The 19128-nt window shown below is 35.8% G+C and overlaps 2 protein-coding genes and 1 long non-coding RNA gene across 14 annotated transcripts; 2 read left to right on the top strand and 1 right to left on the bottom strand.

Moving 5' to 3' along the window:
- Window positions 1–686: 686 nt before the first annotated feature.
- Window positions 687–1919, top strand: LOC107925346 (uncharacterized). The gene is made up of 2 exons (XR_001691952.2): window positions 687–1354; window positions 1637–1919. It is a non-coding gene; the product is annotated as an uncharacterized lncRNA (long non-coding RNA).
- Window positions 1920–11311: 9392 nt separating this feature from the next.
- LOC107925471 (peroxidase 43) lies at window positions 11312–13481 on the top strand. Its single transcript, XM_016856177.2, has 4 exons — window positions 11312–11862; window positions 11951–12133; window positions 12319–12481; window positions 12853–13481. The coding sequence occupies exons 1-4, from the start codon at window positions 11659–11661 to the stop codon at window positions 13272–13274; spliced, it is 972 nt and encodes a 323-aa protein (XP_016711666.1). The 5' UTR covers window positions 11312–11658; the 3' UTR covers window positions 13275–13481.
- Window positions 13482–13683: 202 nt separating this feature from the next.
- On the bottom strand, window positions 13684–18744 carry LOC107925472 (serine/arginine-rich splicing factor SR34A). Of its 12 annotated transcripts, none has more exons than XM_041112898.1 (14): window positions 18441–18692; window positions 16906–17161; window positions 16637–16762; window positions 15978–16043; window positions 15829–15903; window positions 15638–15749; window positions 15460–15506; window positions 15321–15378; window positions 15146–15195; window positions 14996–15052; window positions 14566–14645; window positions 14347–14391; window positions 14217–14244; window positions 13684–13985 (listed from the first exon to the last, which is right to left on the bottom strand). In XM_041112898.1, the coding sequence occupies exons 3-13, from the start codon at window positions 16721–16723 to the stop codon at window positions 14223–14225; spliced, it is 699 nt and encodes a 232-aa protein (XP_040968832.1). In that variant the 5' UTR covers window positions 16724–16762; window positions 16906–17161; window positions 18441–18692; the 3' UTR covers window positions 13684–13985; window positions 14217–14222. The 12 variants fall into 12 exon arrangements, with proteins under 12 accessions (XP_040968832.1, XP_040968835.1, XP_040968827.1 ...); XM_041112901.1 differs by having other exon boundaries at window positions 13684–13978; XM_041112893.1 differs by having other exon boundaries at window positions 13684–13960.
- Between the last annotated feature and the right edge of the window lie 384 nt (window positions 18745–19128).

Raw genomic sequence — 19128 nt, 5'->3', positions numbered from 1 at the left:
AATAATAAGATATATATATATATATAAATATATATATATATACATTCTTAAAATAGTCTAAAAATTATAGAGAGCCTTATATCAAAACATTTAAAATAATAGACCACACAAACATCTAAGCAATATAATATATAGATATACTCAAAAAAATAATAATTTTATAATTACAAAAAAATGAGGTCTCCAAAATTATTTCATATATATATATACTTGATAAACCGTGTTTAAAAATAAAAAATCTATTAAAGTAATAAGTGTATTAATATATGTATATATAAATTTAAAAGTGAGTGTATGTAAAATATCATAGAAATGATAACATGTATAGGACCAAATTTATTTCGTTATAAATTATATACATAATAGATTTAAAAAAATACTTACAGCATCATATGTATAAAATACTATGGATGCAATGACATATATATAAATCAAATATAGATGTTGAATAATATATACATATATATATAATAATAAGCATTAAAATAATATGCAAAACAGACATGCCAAATGAAATATGATAACAAAAATACGTACCAAAATATATAAAAAAGTTCAAAGACATGCAAGGAATAAAACAACATTGATAGTGTACATAGAACTGAAGTTAATTTATTATAAAACATATATAGATACGTATATATGACGATGATATTATAAAAACAAAACAATTAAAGGGAAGCAATTACTAAGATAGATTAAAATGTACAAATAAATAATCGAGAAACGAAAGCTATAAGCTAAAAGGATATAATCAGAATCAATCCCAAACGAAAGGGATAATTTGGAAACAAAACAAAAATGAAAGAGGACCAATACGCGACGCGCGTAAATGCAGAATGACCTAAACGGGAAATATACCAGTCCTCACAGCACAGCATTAAAACACAGACTAATTTACAAACACGTGCGAATTGTCGAGCTAATTTGAGAAAAAGAAGCGGAACAACCAGGGCGCGATTGAATGCGCATGCGAAATAGGGAGGACTGATATTGAAAATAGTCCCTCACCGCAAAAACGTGCGGGTCCTCGGGGCAGAAAACCGGATCGGGTCGGGTGTATCATCAAACGACGTCATTTTCCTAGCCATTGTATTTGGCTTAAACGGCGCCGTTTTTTTTACTTCCCTTATAAGGCTAAAAATAGCCTTCATTCAGCCAAGCCAACAGCTGAACCCTAGCCTTTCTTTTCCCCTTTCTTACCGAACCCTAAATCCCTCTGTCAAGCATCAATCCACCATTAAGAATGGCGCCTTATGCTTTGGGCCTCGATTCATCACTCTTTGGCCTCAAGAACCCTCCCTTCAACTTCGATTTCGACGAAGCAAGAGGGGATCAACGGCAGATACGCGAGGTAAAGTTTTCCTTTTTCTTTTCTTTTATTGAGATGCAAAGAATGAAAAAGAAAATCAAAAGGGAGCAGATCGAGAGAAAAGAACGTAATAAACCCAGAGATTCAAAATAGAAAATCACCTTGCTCTGTTTTTTTGCTTTCTATTGCTTCTGTATGCGTGTAACCCCTTACAAGGATTGCAATTTCGGCTTTATAGCCGAAGAAAAAAAAGAAAAATCAAATAAAAATACAATATTTTTTCTTTTGTTTGCATTTACTGTTGTGTCTTGTTTGTTTTTGCAGGTACGGGCGATGTGCTGGCGTATGGAGGCGCAGGCGTACGGGGGCTGTTGACGTGGAGGCATGAGCGGCGTTGGGGCTGTACGGTGGCTGAAGGCTACGGCGCATCTGCTGCTAGGGCTAGGGTTTGGCAAAATTTGTTTAGCATTTGGGTCGTTTGGGCCCATTTCGAGTGTTGGGTCAGTCTTTGGGCCATGGGGTTTTAGTCATTGGGTCTAGGTATTGGGCTGTAAAAGGATATTAATTACTGGACTGTCTTATTTATTTCTTTGGACTTTTGGTTTAATAATTTGGTATTTATTTTGAGTTTCAAAGGGGCCGGGCAAATTGGCCTATCTACAATATTATATTTATTTTATTACTGTTACTATTATTTTACATATATTTATTACCATTTTTTATTAATTACTATTAGTAACATACTGTTATATTTATTTTATTATTATTCTTATTATTATCATGGCATTATATTAACTAGTTTTGTACTATTATTATTACTATTATTATATTTTCGTTCTATTTATTTATTTACCTAAAAACCTTATACACATTTATTTTATTTTATCATTAATTTATATCTTTTTATATAATATTATTTTATTTATATTATTATTATCATCATTATTATTAATATTATTGTTTCTAAGTTTTTTGCCATGCTCATTTATTTCTTTTTTAATATTAGTCCTTTTCCGTTTCAAAGTTTTAATTTTTAATTTTTTCTGCTTATTATTTTTTTTATTTCTATTTTTGGTTGATTTATTTTATTTTATATTATTTTTCTTTTTGTATTGTTATTTATATTAACGTATTTATTATTTTATTATGCATGTAAATATCTTAATTTATTTTCCATTCTACCACGAAAATCATGTTACATTTTACCCGATACATTTAAAATTATGTTTTTTTTTCAAAATAAGCATTATTTCCTATTTTGTGATTCGAAAAGTTGCACCCTAATTTACGGGGTTTTGATTTTCTCGTTAAATCCGAATAAACGAGTCTTTTTTTTTTAAATGTGAATTTTAAATAATCCTGAGAATTAAAAAGAACTTGTATTCTAACTTACGGAATATAATTTCTTTCTAAAAATCGGGATAATTGAATGTCTTTTTCAAAGAATAAAACTTTTCGGTGTTATTTCTCGTTTTCGGGGATTTAAGGTATCGTGTCTTAACTTACGAGACGTGATCTTTTCCCTTGATTAGTGCGAAATACATTATCTTTTAAAAAAATTCGATTAAATTTTAACAAAAGATCGTATTTTTAAAATTTCTTTAAATTTTTAATTTTCGAACTAAGATACTAATTAATCAATTAGGTACCAATTTTGGGCGTTATGAGGGTGCTAATCCTTCCTCGTGCGTAACCGACTCTCGAACCATTTTTTCTTAATTTCATAGACCAAAATCATTTTTAATAAATCAAATCGTTTATTAAAAATAACCCCTTTTCAAGGTGACCCGATCACACCTCAGAAAAAAGGATTGGTGGCGACTCTAATTTTCGTTTTAAAAAGTCGATTCTCAATTTTCAAATAAATGGTTTCGACAGTACGCTTGAAAAACTTGACTAGGCATTAGCTAATGACACATGGGTGATAGTTTTCCCACAGTGTTTAGTTTCTCATCTTCCACGCATTCAATCTGACCGCTGACCTATTCTACTTAATACTAGACCGGACCTCAGTTTAGCTAGAGGAAGACCCTTATGTTCCTAATGGGGTGGACGAAGCATGCTAATTTCTCCGCTTTTGTCAAAAATAAGTCGAACTATGCGAGTAATATAGCTGACTCTCTTACTAAATTTACCTCGTATATTAAATAGAGGAATATGAATGTTTATGGATTCTTAGGTTACACTTTCCAATATCCAAGAAGCTTTACATCAATTTGATTTTAATCAAACAAGAAATGGACATTCATAATGAGTTGGAAAATGTACTTAACCACGATGAGCTATTGTGGATACAAAAGGCAATGTGACATTCATAATGAGTTGGAAAATGTACTTAACCACGATGAGCTATTGTGGATACAAAAGGCAATGTGCGACTGGCTTCAATTAGGTAACAAAAATACAATTTTTTTCATAGCCGTATGGTACAGAGAAGGAAGTTTAATCGTATCATGGCCTTGCACATTGATAATGGAGAGTGGTGTTCTGATTAGAGTATTCTTTAAAAAGAGGCAGCAGGTTTTTTTGAGAGGTTATATGGTGAAATTCTGAAGCCCATGAAGGACCTTCTGACTAATATTTTTCCACACCTTAAATCTTTGGACATTGCTTTCTTGGATGAACTGGTAACAAACAAAGAGATTAAGAGGGCTTTATTTGACATGGCTCACTGAAAGCTCCGGGAAGTGATAGTTACCATGCGTATTTTTCCAAAGCCAGTAGGATATTGTTGGTAATGTTATTTATGGTTGGGTACAGGGGATCTTTGCTAGCAATTCTATTAAACTAGAACTGAATAATACCCTGATTGTTCTAATCCCCAAAAAAGGCTATCCTGAAAGCTTTAGCCAATTTTACCCCATTAGTATATGTTCTATCTTGTATAAACTGGTGATAAAAGTGTTTTCAAATTGGTTTAAATTGGTTTTTCCTAATTTTATATCACATAAGTAAGCTGGATTCATTATTGGATGTAATATCTCAGATAACATTATTATAGCACAAGAAGTCATCTACTTTATATGGAGAAAAGGAAATGGGAAGAATTGGATGGCAATTAAGCTGGATTTGGAAAAAACTTACGATAAAGCGCGTTGAGAATTTATTGATGCTTTTTTGCAAAATGTTAAGATACCTGACTTTCTTCGAAAAGTGATCATGTCGACTATATTTTATTCTTCTATGCAGATTATGTAATGGAGTTCCTACTTAGAAATTTAAGTCGGTTAGGAGGATTCAACAACGATGTCCATTATCGCCATATCTTTTCATTCTGTACATGGAATGGCTTGGTTATACTATTTGATCGGAAATCGATGTTGGTAGGTGAAGGCCAATTCATCTTTCAAGAAAGGGTCTTGTGCTTTCCCATATGTTCTTTGCAGATGACTTGATTATTTTTTGCAAAGTAGAGCTTGATCAAGCCCATTTATTTGAAAATGTTTTGAACCATTTTTGTGAGTTTTCTGGACACAAGATCAACATTCAGAAAAGTAATATTTACTTTTCCAAAAAAATTGAAGATGATGTAAGTAATCGTATTAGTTTAATGTTTGGTTTTCAAGAAGTTCAGAACCTTGGTATTTATTTAAGGGTACCTCTCATGCATGATAGGGTTACTAATAGTACCTTAAGCTTTATGGTTGAAAAGGTGAGGCGTAAATTGAAAAATTAGGATACGAGGAAATGTTGGAACAATGGCAGCAGCAAACATCAAAACAAAGTTGCAACTCAGTGTTTGCAAGACTGAAGCAAGAAGAATCGAGGCAAAGCAAAGCAAAAATTTGGTCAAAAATCAAAATACTCAGCAATGTTGTGACTGAACATACATCATTTTTCATTCAACTTGAAATATATAAAAGAGTTACATTGTACATTGACAGTTACCTAATGTATTTAACTGCCCCAACTAATACAAACCTAATCACTAGCCAAAAAATAATCAAACATAGCTGACCAATCAGCTATTACATCAAAAGATCTTGTCACTAACTTAAGTTTAACTAGCATTACAAACAAACTAAAGTTGAACTGAACCAAATTACATCAAAACAAAGCAGTAAAGTTGGTTGCTTCATTCGGTTCAAAAACCATTCGTGCGCACCAAGCAAAATGAGCTGAGCTCGATAGCTGCTGGTCTTCGACAGTAGCAAGCTTTTGGCTCCATGTTGCATTGCAGTCCAGCTTTCAACACTCCTCCTTGGACTGTATGCAACACATTCCAATTGCACTTCTCAAAGATTCAAATCGAGCAGCCCCTAAGGGCTTGGTCATTATGTCAGCCAATTGTGCTCCTGAGCTGCAATGCACAAGGCTGACTTCCTTTGCTTGTTCAGCTTCTGTTTTTAGCAGCCTCTTCAAAGTCTGAGGGCTCAATCACAGCAACATTGCACCTCTGATAAACATCAACCAAAGTTCTGGTGCCCCTCACTGGTATATCGTCGACAGCATCATTACTTGGTCCTTCTTCTGCAGGTTCAGCAACCAAGTCTAACTGGTCCAATTCAGACAAGTCAGCCACAACACCATTCCAATTCCACACCTTTTCCTCATCAAACTTAACATCCCTGCTGACTAAAACCTTCTTTGCTGTAGGATCATACACTCTATAGCCCTTCTTGTTGCTACTGTAGCCAACAAAGATTCCTGGAGTTGCTCTGCTGGAATAAGTGCATAACATACACAGCCAAACACTTTTAAGTGTGTTACCACAGGTTTGACTCCATGCCAAGCCTCAAAAGGAGTCTTATCCTTGACTGCTCTAGTTGGCAGTCTGTTGAGCAGATACACTGAGGTGTTGACTGCCTCAGCCCAAAACTGACTTGGAAGCTTGCCTTGAAACAAGAGGCACCTGGCCATGTTCAGTACAGTCCTATTCTTTCTCTCACAGACTCCATTCTGTTGAGGAGTATAGACTGTTGTGAGCTGATGGTGAATCCCAGCACTGTCACAAAGCTTCTGAAATCTTTCAGACACATATTCAGATCCATTATCAGTCCTCAAGGCTCTAATTTTGCAGCCTGACTGATTTTCAGCATAAGCCTTGAATTTGCAGAAGGCTTCAAACACTTCTGACTTTTGCTTCAAGAAGTAGACCCAGCACAACCTTGTTAAATCATCTATAAACAAGGCAAAGTACTTGTTCTCACTGATTGAAGGTGTTCTCATAGGGCCACAAACATCAGAGTGCACCAATTCAAGCTTATCTTGAGCTCTCCAAGCACTGTCAGCAGGAAAAGGCAGTCTAGCCTGCTTACCAAGCTGACAAACCTCACAAACATTCCCACTAGCTTCAATTTTTGAAATGTCATCAACCAGATTCAGCCTATGTAACAGATCGATGGATCTAAAATTTGCATGGCCTAGTCTCCTATGCCACAAGTCAGTGCTTTCAACAAGGCTGGTGTATGCCTTTCTTTCTATTTGGCTAACATCCAGCATGAAGCACCTATCAGTCATAGAGACTGTGACTAACTCCAGACCATTCATGTCTTGAACAATACAACAACCATCCTTAAAAACCAATGTATAGCCCTTTTCAACTAATTGGCCTACACTAAGCAAATTCTGGTCTAAGTCAGGTACAAAAAACACATCTGAGATCAGCTTGTTACCTGAACCAATGCTAATCAACACACTGCCCTTGCCTTTAGCCTCAATCAGCCTACCATCTCCAATTCTAATCTTCGAGTGGAAGCTTCTGTCTAGGCTTTTGAACAGCTTCTCATCTGCTGCCATATGGTGTGAGCAGCCACTGTCTAGTAGCCAATCATTGCTGGCCTTGGTTGTGCCAACAAAACAAGTTGCTGTGAACACTTGCTCCTCCTGAGCTTGAATGTCCTCAGCAGGTCTAGCTTGTTGCAGAGTAGCCTCCCTTGGTTTGCCCTTGCACACCTTCTCCACATGGCCAAACTGTTTGCATTTTCTACACTGAATATCTGGCCTAAACCAGCAATACTTTTCTGAATGTGTTGTCTTCTTGCAATGAACACATGGTGGGAACACCCTTTTTGCTTCATCTCTTCCTGACTTGACCCTTCTATTGTGCCAAGGCTTCTTGCCTTTTGCACTCACACTCGAGCCTTCACTGGCTTTAGCCTGGAAAGCAGCTTCAGGATTCTCTTCCTGCCTATTTGCCCTCCTTTGCTCAAGTGCATATAGGGAATTTATCAGCTCAGACAATGAAATGGCTGATAAGTCCCTCGAGTCCTCAAGTGAAGAGATTTTAGACTCAAATTTCTCAGGGAGAGTTGTAATAACCTTTTCAACAACTCTGCTCTCTGTGAAGTCCACTCCCAGGAGCCTAATGCTGTTGACAATGGCCATTATCCTGTCTGAGTACTGCTTGATGGTCTCAGACTCCTTCATCCTCAAATTTTCAAAGTCTCTCCTGAGGTTGATTACTTGCTGTTGCCTTGTCTTATCAGTCCCCATGAACTCCTCCTTCAGCTTCTCCCAAGCCTGCTTAGGTGAGTCACAGGCCATGATGCGAGTAAATATCACATCAAAGACTCCATTTTGCAAGCAGGCCATAGCCTTATGCTTCTTGGCTCGCTCCTCAGTATGTTGCCTCATCTGTGCAATGGTGGGATTGGCTCTCAATGGAGGTGGTTCAGCATCATTCTCGATCACACTCCAAAGATCATGTGCCTGGAGATAAGTCTTCATTTTAACTATCCAAATGTGATAGTTTTCTCCAGTGAACACTGGTGGAGGTGGTGGAGTGAAACTCATTCTGCTAAACTGATTTTAAATGCTTCAATCTTGCCAAATTTTGAACTTGCTGTTGGTTTTGATTCGAACACAACAGATTGCATACAAAGGCCCCTCAAAGACTCGGGCTCATGATACCATTTGTTGGAACAATGGCAGCAGCAAACATCAAAACAAAGTTGCAACTCAGTGTTTGCAAGACTGAAGCAAGAAGAATCGAGGCAAAGCAAAGCAAAAATTTGGTCAAAAATCAAAATACTCAGCAATGTTGTGACTGAACATACATCATTTTTCATTCAACTTGAAATATATAAAAGAGTTACATTGTACATTGACAGTTACCTAATGTATTTAACTGCCCCAACTAATACAAACCTAATCACTAGCCAAAAAATAATCAAACATAGCTGACCAATCAGCTATTACATCAAAAGATCTTGTCACTAACTTAAGTTTAACTAGCATTACAAACAAACTAAAGTTGAACTGAACCAAATTACATCAAAACAAAGCAGCAAAGTTGGTTGCTTCATTCGGTTCAAAAACCATTCGTGCGCACCAAGCAAAATGAGCTGAGCTCGATAGCTGCTGGTCTTCGACAGTAGCAAGCTTTTGGCTCCATGTTGCATTGCAGTCCAGCTTTCAACAGGAAATTATCCATCATTGGTAGAATAACCCTGGCATAGTCTGTTCTGCTTTCCATTTCGAACTATTTCATGCAGTCTATGTTGATACTGAAGGGAATTTGTGCAGAGGTTGAATGTTTAGTACGACAGTTTATTTGAGAGAGTTCTGGTAGCCATCCGAAAATTTTTTGAGTAGGGTGGGGCTCCATCTGTCAACCTAAGTTTCAATGTGTTCTTGGATTTCAACATTTGCATGATCAAAATATGTCATTGCTTATGAAGATTGGGTTTAAATTAGTCTCTACAAATAACATATTGTGGGTTCATGTCTTTTGTTCAAAATATGGTTGGAAAGAGCAACTTCCAGATTCAATTGCCAGGAGTCAATGTTCACATTTTTTGTAGTCTCTCTCTAAGGTATGGCCTCCTTTTCTTGAGAACTCAGCTTGGTCTATTGAAGATGATGCTAATATTCATTGCTGGAAAGATTCCAGGATCCCAGGTGTTGGTCCGTTAAGTTCGCAAATCCCTTTTTATGCTAATCTAGACATGAATTACACTCTAAAGGATTTGGTTACGTCTGTTGGAATTTGGATCTATTTTGTATATAGTTGTATGATGAAGTGATCAATCATATTGTTAGTATCCGACCTCCTCATCCTAATTCAGGTTCGGATAGGGTGATTTGGGCTTGTTCAGCCTCAGGCTCCTTTTCAGCACATAATGCTTACTGGTCTTTAAAAGAATATACTTGGAAACTCAGAAAGGACTTTTGGAAGAATACATGGAAGTATTAGGGACCACAAAGAGTGAGATTCTTCCTTTGGTTGGCATCTAAGCAGAGACTTCTAACAAATTCGAAGCATACAAGGTAAAGGATTGGATATAGCAGTTCCTGCCTTATATGTAGACATGGATTTGAGGATATTACCCATGTGCTTCGAGATTGTCCAACAGCAAAAGAAGTTTGGATGCATGTGATACCAACAGAACAACAACAAAAGTTCTTTTCTGATACTTTTCAGGTTTGGTTATCTTCTAACCTTTGTTGTTATATGAGAGTGCAGGATCGTGGCGTTACTTGGTCGTGTCTTTTTGGATTAATTTCTTGATGTATCTAGAAGAATAGAAATCTTTTTTCTTTCAGAATGTTACTTGGTCGACAATCGAAGTTGTTAAAGCCTTTATTAGTTGGGCTCAACAATTCGAATTACAACACAGTGGTCACAAGATAAATACTCTGAGGTCGAGCTTTAATTCTCATGTTGATACGTGGGTCTATTTATTCACTAATGGTGCAGTGGCTAGAGATACGGGGAATGCTTCTGCTGGAAGGGTGCTGCGGGATCAAGTTGGAAATTGAACTTTGGGATTTAATTGATACTTAGGGAAATGTTCACCTTTTGAGGCTGTAATATGGGTTATCCTGGATGGACTTCTTGTAATGTTAAATAGAGGATTTAAACGAGCAATAATTTAAACCAATAATCCTGATGTGGTCCAGGCTTTGATTGATATCTAGTTGGAGAATTCAGATCTTACTATGCTTAGAACGGTCCAGTAAATTATGAGATCTGATGGACGATGGCGAATTAGACATGTGCTTAGAGAACACAACATAATTGCGGATCAATTAGCCAAACTAGTCTAACATGGAAGTGAAGCTTACAAGTTCTTGATGCGCCTCCAAACAAAATCATAGAGGTTTTATAAAAAGACAAAGCGAGTGATGCTTTTAAGCAATTGATTTGATGTAATTTATTTTTTTTTTTAAAACAACTGTCAGTCAAAGCATAGGAATGCAAAACCACTTCAATCCATTTACCAGCTTCTAAGGATATCCAAGAAGCATTTGACCAAAAAGAATAACTGTAAACAATTCAAGATTCTAGAAAGCTTGCAACAAGGACGACGAGTGAAGACAATTTCATTCCATCACATAACGTGTAATTAAGATTACCATTTTAAAACCTGATTTAAAGACACAAACTTAGCCATCCAATTTTCACCCATGCAACTCAGAATTACCAGTTTATTCAGATGGAAAAGTGACTTACAAAGACTAAATTATGTATTGGAAAAAAAATCTCCAACTTAAACACTTACGTCCAAATGGCTCACCAATTTGTATTTCTTAAGGAACTTTCATTGCATGTGCTGTATGGTCCCTTTGGGTGGGGACACCCATGTTTTGAGTTCCATTAAGTCCATTTTTCTCTTTCTTTTTTCTGCCAATCTCTTTGACAGCTTCCAGCTTCATCCGTTACTTTAAAATAATAATAAATGGATACGAAAATCAACTCTCTGAAGAATTGGGTTGACAAAAATAAATACGTGCAAGAATTTGATAATATATTTAATAAACACATGTTTCTTCAAGTAATGTTTGTATCTGTTTAAAATTTTAAAATTATGTTTTAATTCAATTTAGAAAAAAAAATTATTCTCTCCAAATTCCATCCTCTCATAAGAAAAGGATTAGAACGAATTGGGCCCTTCCTCAACAAATGTATAATGCATTTATATTTTGGTAGTTGTGGAAGATAGTTGCACTTAATAATTGGGAACTCTTCGAGAATGTATCATGATGAGCAATAATTTCCATTGAATCACACTCTTTTCTTATATAAAAATAATAATTGCTATGAATCTATATAAAAAAAAGTGTTGCTAAATCTTGGATTCATATAAATATGGAATCATACATTAAAAAGATATATTTGCATATAGATGGAATTTAAAAAGAAAAAAAAAAGAGTTGGGATTGGGAGTGGTATAAGTAGAAGTAGAAAAATGAGAAAGCACATGCAAATTTTGGGTGAGAGTTGACACATTGGCTTCTTTATCCCAGAAGCTGTCAGCTTAAGAGCTGCTGACCCTTCCGCCGCTTACTTAAATTCCTCTTCCTTCTTTTTGTTTTTTAGCGACTATATACATATATATATTTGTTCATCTTTGAGGACATCGTCTTGTTGATTATCACTATTATACGGTGTATTTAACATCATGAAAACAATGGGTTTTGTTTTCCTTTTGCTAGCATTTTTTGCCATTGGAGTTGTTCAAGGCCAACTAAGAGTGGGGTTCTATTCAAACACATGCCCAGATGCTGAGTCCATTGTGTCCAGCGTTGTTCGAAATGCCGCTCAGTCTATCTCCAACATCCCTCCTGTCTTGCTCAGGCTCCATTTCCATGACTGCTTTGTTGAGGTCTCTCTCTTTCTCTCTCTTTTCTTCATTCTTCATTAACATTATGTCAGGATTCTCATTATATATAATGTCTGTGTGATATCATCAGGGCTGTGATGGTTCAATCCTGATAGAAAATGGTCCAAAAGCAGAGAGGCATGCATTTGGTCACCAAGGAGTTGGGGGATTTGAAGTGATAGAGCAAGCCAAAGCTCAGTTGGAAGCTACATGTCCGGGAGTGGTTTCTTGTGCTGATATAGTTGCCTTAGCAGCTCGAGATGCTATAGCTTTGGTATATTAATATATTTCATTTGTGGGTATAAATTGTTTTCTTCTCTCAACATTTAATGATTGCTTCTATGTATGTATGGCATGTAGGCAAATGGACCGTCATATGAAGTATATTTCATTTGTGGGTATAAATTGTTTTCTTCTCTCAACATTTAATGATTGCTTCTATGTATATATGGCATATAGGCAAATGGACCGTCATATGAAGTTCCAACAGGGCGTAGAGATGGAAGGGTTTCGGATGTTTCTCTGGCGGCTAACATGCCAGATGTTAGTGACTCAATCCAGCAACTTAAGGCTAAGTTTCTTCAGAAAGGGCTCTCTGAGAAAGACCTTGTGCTTCTCAGCGGTAAATTACCCCTTTCTCTCTCTCTCTCTCTCTCTCATGCATGTTTGATGATCTCATGGTTGCAGTAGGAACTCAACTGATATATCATGACTTAGGAATACTTACATATGTATGTATGTATGTTACTAATTAAGAGCCATGCTAGGCATGTAAGCTGGTATTTTCAAGTTTGATTTTTTTCCTTTCCAGGCTAGATTCATGAACAATAGCCTGTCATACTTACTATAGGATAGATAAGGTTTCAGTGAAGCTTTTTTTCACTTTGTTGACTGCCAATTAAATATTGAATCTACAACTATGAATGATGGTCCTCCACTTTTGACTCTTGAGCATCTAATGCTATTTTGTTTTTCCAATGAAAATGCATGCAGCGGCGCATACAATTGGAACGACAGCTTGTTTTTTCATGACCAAACGGCTTTACAAATTCTCACCTGCTGGGGGTTCAGACCCTGCAATAAACCCTGATTTTTTACCACAGCTGCAATCCATTTGCCCACAGAATGGAGACGTGAATGTGAGGTTACCAATGGATCGAGGCAGTGAGCGGACTTTTGATAAACAGATACTGGACAACATCAGGAATGGGTTTGCAGTGTTGGAATCTGATGCCAGGCTATACGACAATGAAACTACCAGGATGGTAGTTGACTCCTATTTTGGAATCCTCACTCCTATTTTTGGACCATCTTTTGAATCTGATTTCGTTGATTCCATTGTGAAGATGGGCCAAATTGGTGTCAAAACAGGGTCCAAAGGAGAAATCAGGCGTGTTTGTACAGCTTTCAATTGAATCAAATTATACTGCAAATATAATGTCATCACTACACATTGGTTAATTCCTAGCAAATACATGTATTTATTTACGTTGTATACACTATTGTCAACATTATGGTTTTAAAGTTGACATTTGGGCATTTTAATGTAATTGACAAATTAATTTCTGTATTAATTGTTTGGTTTCCAAGTTTGTAAAACGATGGAACCGTCGGTTGAGATATAAGCTAAGCGTTATATATAGTCTGATGCAAACCAAATGTTTCGACTCTCGACACTTCCAGTGAACTATGGTGAATTTAGTACAAGTTGATGCTCAATTTTGCTCCATATTCATAATAATAAGGCTTAAATTTTATTACAAATAAAAGTCTTATTGTGCCATCTCTATATGGAACATAACTGCCAGAAAAAAAATCCATAACTAGTCTTAATCTTTAACTTGTATTCAAATAAGCTGTTATTGCTTTTTAATTTCTGTCAAGAAACTAGCAAGTCAAAAGGTGCAAATCAGTCCCATTACAAGCACGCAGTCCATGTATCCAAATAAGCGGGTACAATACAAGATTACACCATAAAGATACTGAGCTATCCTCACAAGTCACAACCATATGGTACCAAAATATTCATATATCTATTCAAGTTTCTAATGCTACAAGTCAACAGGAAACTCAACAGATGCTAGCCATTCTGCAAACATTCCTGCAACAGCAACAAAACCTGAAAACTGCTTGAAAGTTTTTATCATGGTATGTTGGTATTTTCCTATGAACAAATAATAGGCATCCAATTTTTTATCTACAGATGCAACATAAACCAACCCATAGATTAAACACCCTTGGGTTGTTTTTATTTTGATTTCAAGAAACTTAATTCATGCTTTCAGCAATTGATCTTTTTGTCTACCTACATATACACTATTACTTGTCCACTGCAATTACTGATGGAAACAACTTACCTGCAATTAGTTGGACCTTGACCTTGATCTGTGCACGTGTAAGCAAGAGATGCAAAAATGAGCACAATCGGAGAGGAAAATGACTACTTAAATAAAATAACATATATCAAACTTCAAATTATATACATACCTGGATAATCTGGCAGGTGAAGGTGACCTCGATTTTGATACAGACCTGGATAAAGATAAAGAATCAGTCTAACCATGGTAAAGACGATAGCCACAGGCATACGGTTGTGGCTATACACATGCAAGCATGGAGATTGTTTGGGTGTCTACCTCTCAATGTTTGTGTATGCAAGGAGAAACACAGGAGATGAAGCAAAAGATAAATAAAATTTATACATACCTTTGATTCCCCCTTGGACTCTTAATGTGACTTCTACTCTGGCTTCGACCCCTGCGAGGACCGGCCTCATAGCAGTTCACCTGAAATGACAATTGCAAGTTCCAGTAAAATGTATTTTTAAGGACAAATGAAAAAAGGACAAATAAAATGCCCTCCACATCAACAAAGAAGGGGTGTTTATTTTGTGTCAGACAACTTTTATTCATCCATTACAGCAGCAGCAGCAGCAGAAACCCCAGTCACCACCCAAGAGCCATTATATTTTCAAGCAACTCAGTAAAACATAACGAAGTACATATTAAGAGTCAACTCAAAAAAATGAGTCATCACAAATTTCGTTCTTCAGTCAAAACCTTAAAACATGGACAGATAATGTTTAAAAAAGCCCAAAACCAGACAACTTTGCAAACCCAATAGAAAAGGGGATTACCCTGATATAAGCCCTAGCAAAAGGATTTCGAAATTCAGAATCATCTAGTTTCCTGATCTGCACAACAAGGAAATCAAGAGCAACGTAAGTAAAATAATCGAGAAGCACATGTCACATGCAAATAAAACCCCCAGATTCTGATAAACATACTGCATATTTCATGTCATCATAATTTGTGTAGTCCACAATACCCATGGCTCCTACAGGAGGAAAAACCATAGCTAAGCAAATTTGGAAATCTGAAAATAAAAAATAAAATGCAAAACCAGATAGATATGATGGGTGTAACATGAAAATGGTAAGTGAACCTAATTAGATCTCATACCATCACCATCTTGATGGACTTCAGTAAAGCATACATCTCCAGCCTTACGCATGTGATCCTAACATAAATTCATGAGATTGTAACTTATCAGATCCACATGAGAGGAACCCTGATTTAGAAGAAGTTGGAAAAACCTCACCTTTAGATCTTGCCATGAAGCAGAAGAAGGCAGCCCACGAACAACAACTAAATCACAGTGAACAAACTGTCAATGTGTTACAAGGGAAAAAAACAACCGGAGAGATCATAGTGAAATATAAGGACTGAAAGTCTGAAACTGTAAATTGAACTTTAAAAAGTGTCTATGTAAGTTTCACCTCGAAACTCAGACCGATGAGAAACACTAAATCGTCCTCTACCACCTCTGCTGCTGCCCCCACCATAATCATGTCGAGAAGATTGCCCTCTACCACCATGGGCAAGTTCAACCTGATTCATGGGTAAAATAAGAATCCATTTAGGGAACAAGGGCTACACAATCATAGTATAGTAGTTAAAAGTCAATTACCCTGATACGACACCCATCAAAATTATAGCCATCTCGACCCCTAATTGCATCTTCAGCATCCAAAGGGTCCTCAAACTGCAAACAACACCAGCTTAGTAATAGGCACAAGAAAAAATTGCTCAAAAAATGCCTTGATGTAAGATGCATACCTCCACAAAACAGAAACCAGGAGGACGGGAAGGAAGCTTCAATTCTATATCCAAAATGTGCCCATACTGTAGTTCGCAAAAGTCACATTAAAAGTGCCCAAAGACTGATATTCTACGAACAGTTGGAAGATGATAGAAAAAACTAGAACCTTCCAAGCGCTGATGATAAAAGCTATATAAAAAGAGATTTAAAGTTCTTCAATTGCACAAATTGGGTTGAACAAGAGCAATCAAGAAGAAACTTTTGCCGCAAGAACAATATAAACACTGAAGCAGACAGTGTAGATTATGGCATTTGACCAAGGTAAACATTCCAAAATGTGAAAATCATGCACGACGCCTATCTAAGGGTGCATAACACAGACAAATGTAGCTTTTCTTTACCAGGATAAAATTTTATCCTTTGAAGTAGGCAAATGACGTAGTGAATAATTTTCACACAAATTACTCATTAACTGTTTTAGTAACATGTTTTGGAAACTTTAAGAATCATGAAAAAGATTAACAGAACCAAAGGCCAACTAAAAAGTCTAACTCAACTGACCAAGATCAGATAAGAAGCACTTTGACCAAAATAAACAGAATCAGTCTATGGTATTCTCGTTTCTTCTCTTTGCTTTAGTAAAGTACAAAACAAAGAAAAGACTAAATGAACAAACCTTGTAGAACAGGTCTTCAATCTCCCACTCTTTGACATCCAGCGGTAGGTTACCAACATATATAGTGCGGGAAGAACGACTTGCCATTTGTTGATGCAAGAGATATAACGTTGTGGTCACAAGTCACTGCACAAAAATGTCAAACAGAAAATTAATCCTTTTTGAAGAATAACAATTTGCAATTGAAGTTTGCACCAGAAAGTCCTTTCCATTGCTCAGCACCAATAAGGTAATAGGAAATAAAACGAAGCCAATAACGTGAAGCAGACCAAGAGCAACTCTCCAAGTGGTGCTCCACAGTCTCCATTGCTCAAGTGCTCCAAGATGCACCAAAATTATTAACAAATAGATTATAAATTTGAACTCCTAATCCTTTGCTTGACTTTTGCAGTGGATGTGATCGTCTCGGAGGGACAAAGAACTTCCATTTACCAAAATACCCATTAATCCAATATGACTCCTTTTGTCCCATTTCTAGATCCTTATGTATATCCCGAAGCCCCTATCTGTTGAAGCTCCTTTCATCTATCATACAGAAAGTGTTTCGGTTATGAATCATGATGATATTGATAAGATATATGCATTCTTCAAGTTTTGTTAGTTGTGTACCGACAATGACTTGCATCATAGAATCAATTAATGTGTTCCAAAATCTCTTAATCTACTATATTTCAAAAGGATTGATTTATAATTCTCGAAAAATCTATGGCGTCCCACCCACTGAAAGTAAAAAGAAGTTATCATGATATTGCAAGACATCAGTCAGAACTACTATCAATTTTTCTTGTTCAGAAAGCCAAGGGGTGAAAAGAAATGTTTATAAAACCTTGGGGGGCCCTGGGAATGAATTGAGAATTGTCCTAATGCACAGAAATTGCATTTATTTGAACATATCAATTCTTATCAGTTATCATGCAATAGATATGCTAAGCCAATAAAAATAAGATCAAACCACCAACTTAACAAGACAAGGATTTACGGGCCAGAAAAAACGTACAAACAATCAAGCATTAAGTCAATCCCATTTGCAGTTACACCTTCTCATTGTTAAGGAATTCTTAATTTCTAATTCTTGTTGGCAGATAGACAGTGTCATAAAAGCTATTTCAACTATTTCAACTCTATTATTCTAATAAATTAACAAATAAGTTAAAAAAAGATCAAAGCTTTCCACAAAATTAGTTTTGACTTTTGAGTATTAATTTTCGAGACAATGAAAATTTTCAGAAACCGTTATCTGAGTTAGAAATTCATGTTAGCCAATTCTAGCTCCCAAAACTGGCAACTATAACTCAATCCTGATGCAACCAAGAAGCACAAGATATGGGTAAAAAAGTTAATAACAAAAACAACATTCCACAAAATTAGTTTTGAGAATTAAATTTCAAGACAATGAAAATTTTCATTAACTATTAGAGAAATCCATTTTAGCAAATCCTAGCTCACAACAATGGCATTCGTAAGCAAATTCTGATGCAACTAAGAAGTACAATAAATGGGTGACAATTGAATAACAAGAAAAACTTGGCAAGCAAATTCTCCATAACGAGGCTTACTCATATTAACCTAAAAGAAACCCATTCTTGAACTAGTGTTTTTTCTTTTTCTTTTTTTCTTTCTTTTTTAACTTTACCCTGAACTGGATAATCAATGCCAATGATTCAATTCAATTCTTCCTAGCTTTCCTCAAATTGTTTAAAAAGCAAAACAGATACAAACCCCAAAAGAGCGAAGATAAACGGAAACTATAGAAAAGTAAAGAACAAGACAGTATATAATAAACAAAGGGAGATTGTAATTGTACCGGAAAGTTATGGGAAATGGAGTGAAACAAAAGGTCCTTTGTTTGCTGATACGGATGGAGAGAGAGAGGGAGAGAGAGAGCCAAAGCCAAAAAGATTTATGAGGGTTTCTTGTGTAGCGGATAAAAGGAGGGAAGCTATGAGAGTACTGCATTTCGGCCTCTTTTACCCATTTTATCTCAGTTTTGTTGCCAGTTCCCACTCGTTTTCTGCCACCTCATATTTGTTTTCTCCAGATACCTCTTTTTTTTTTTAATTCAGACCTTTATGGGATTAATCTACCGATAAATACCCAAAAAAATTATCGGAATAGATATTTTTGAAAAACGCTCCCGATTAGAAGTGTTTTTCACCTGATTTTTTAAATGCTTTATTTTTTATTTTAAAATTATGTTTATTGGTTTTTAGGGTTAGGGTTTGGCTATTTAAAAGTAAGGTTTAGTGTTTCTTTTCTGAGATTTTTATTATTTTGTAATATTTTTTTAGATGTTAAATAATAATAATTTATTTTAAAATTAAAAACATCGTATTTACATCAACTGTATATTCAAATTGGAAAATTGAATTGGATTCATAATCGAAACTCGACCTACTCAGCAATAATGAAATACTAGTTATTAATTTTTTTCACTTTCTTAATATTAGTTTGATCCGATTTTTCAATAAATTATTTATTCTCTTATATATTAT

The sequence above is a fragment of the Gossypium hirsutum genome, chromosome A01 (assembly GCF_007990345.1).
Source record: "Gossypium hirsutum isolate 1008001.06 chromosome A01, Gossypium_hirsutum_v2.1, whole genome shotgun sequence".
NCBI lineage: Eukaryota > Viridiplantae > Streptophyta > Magnoliopsida > Malvales > Malvaceae > Gossypium > Gossypium hirsutum.
Note: the sequence above shows the minus strand (reverse complement) of the source record. Positions and strands in the feature narration are given on the sequence as shown.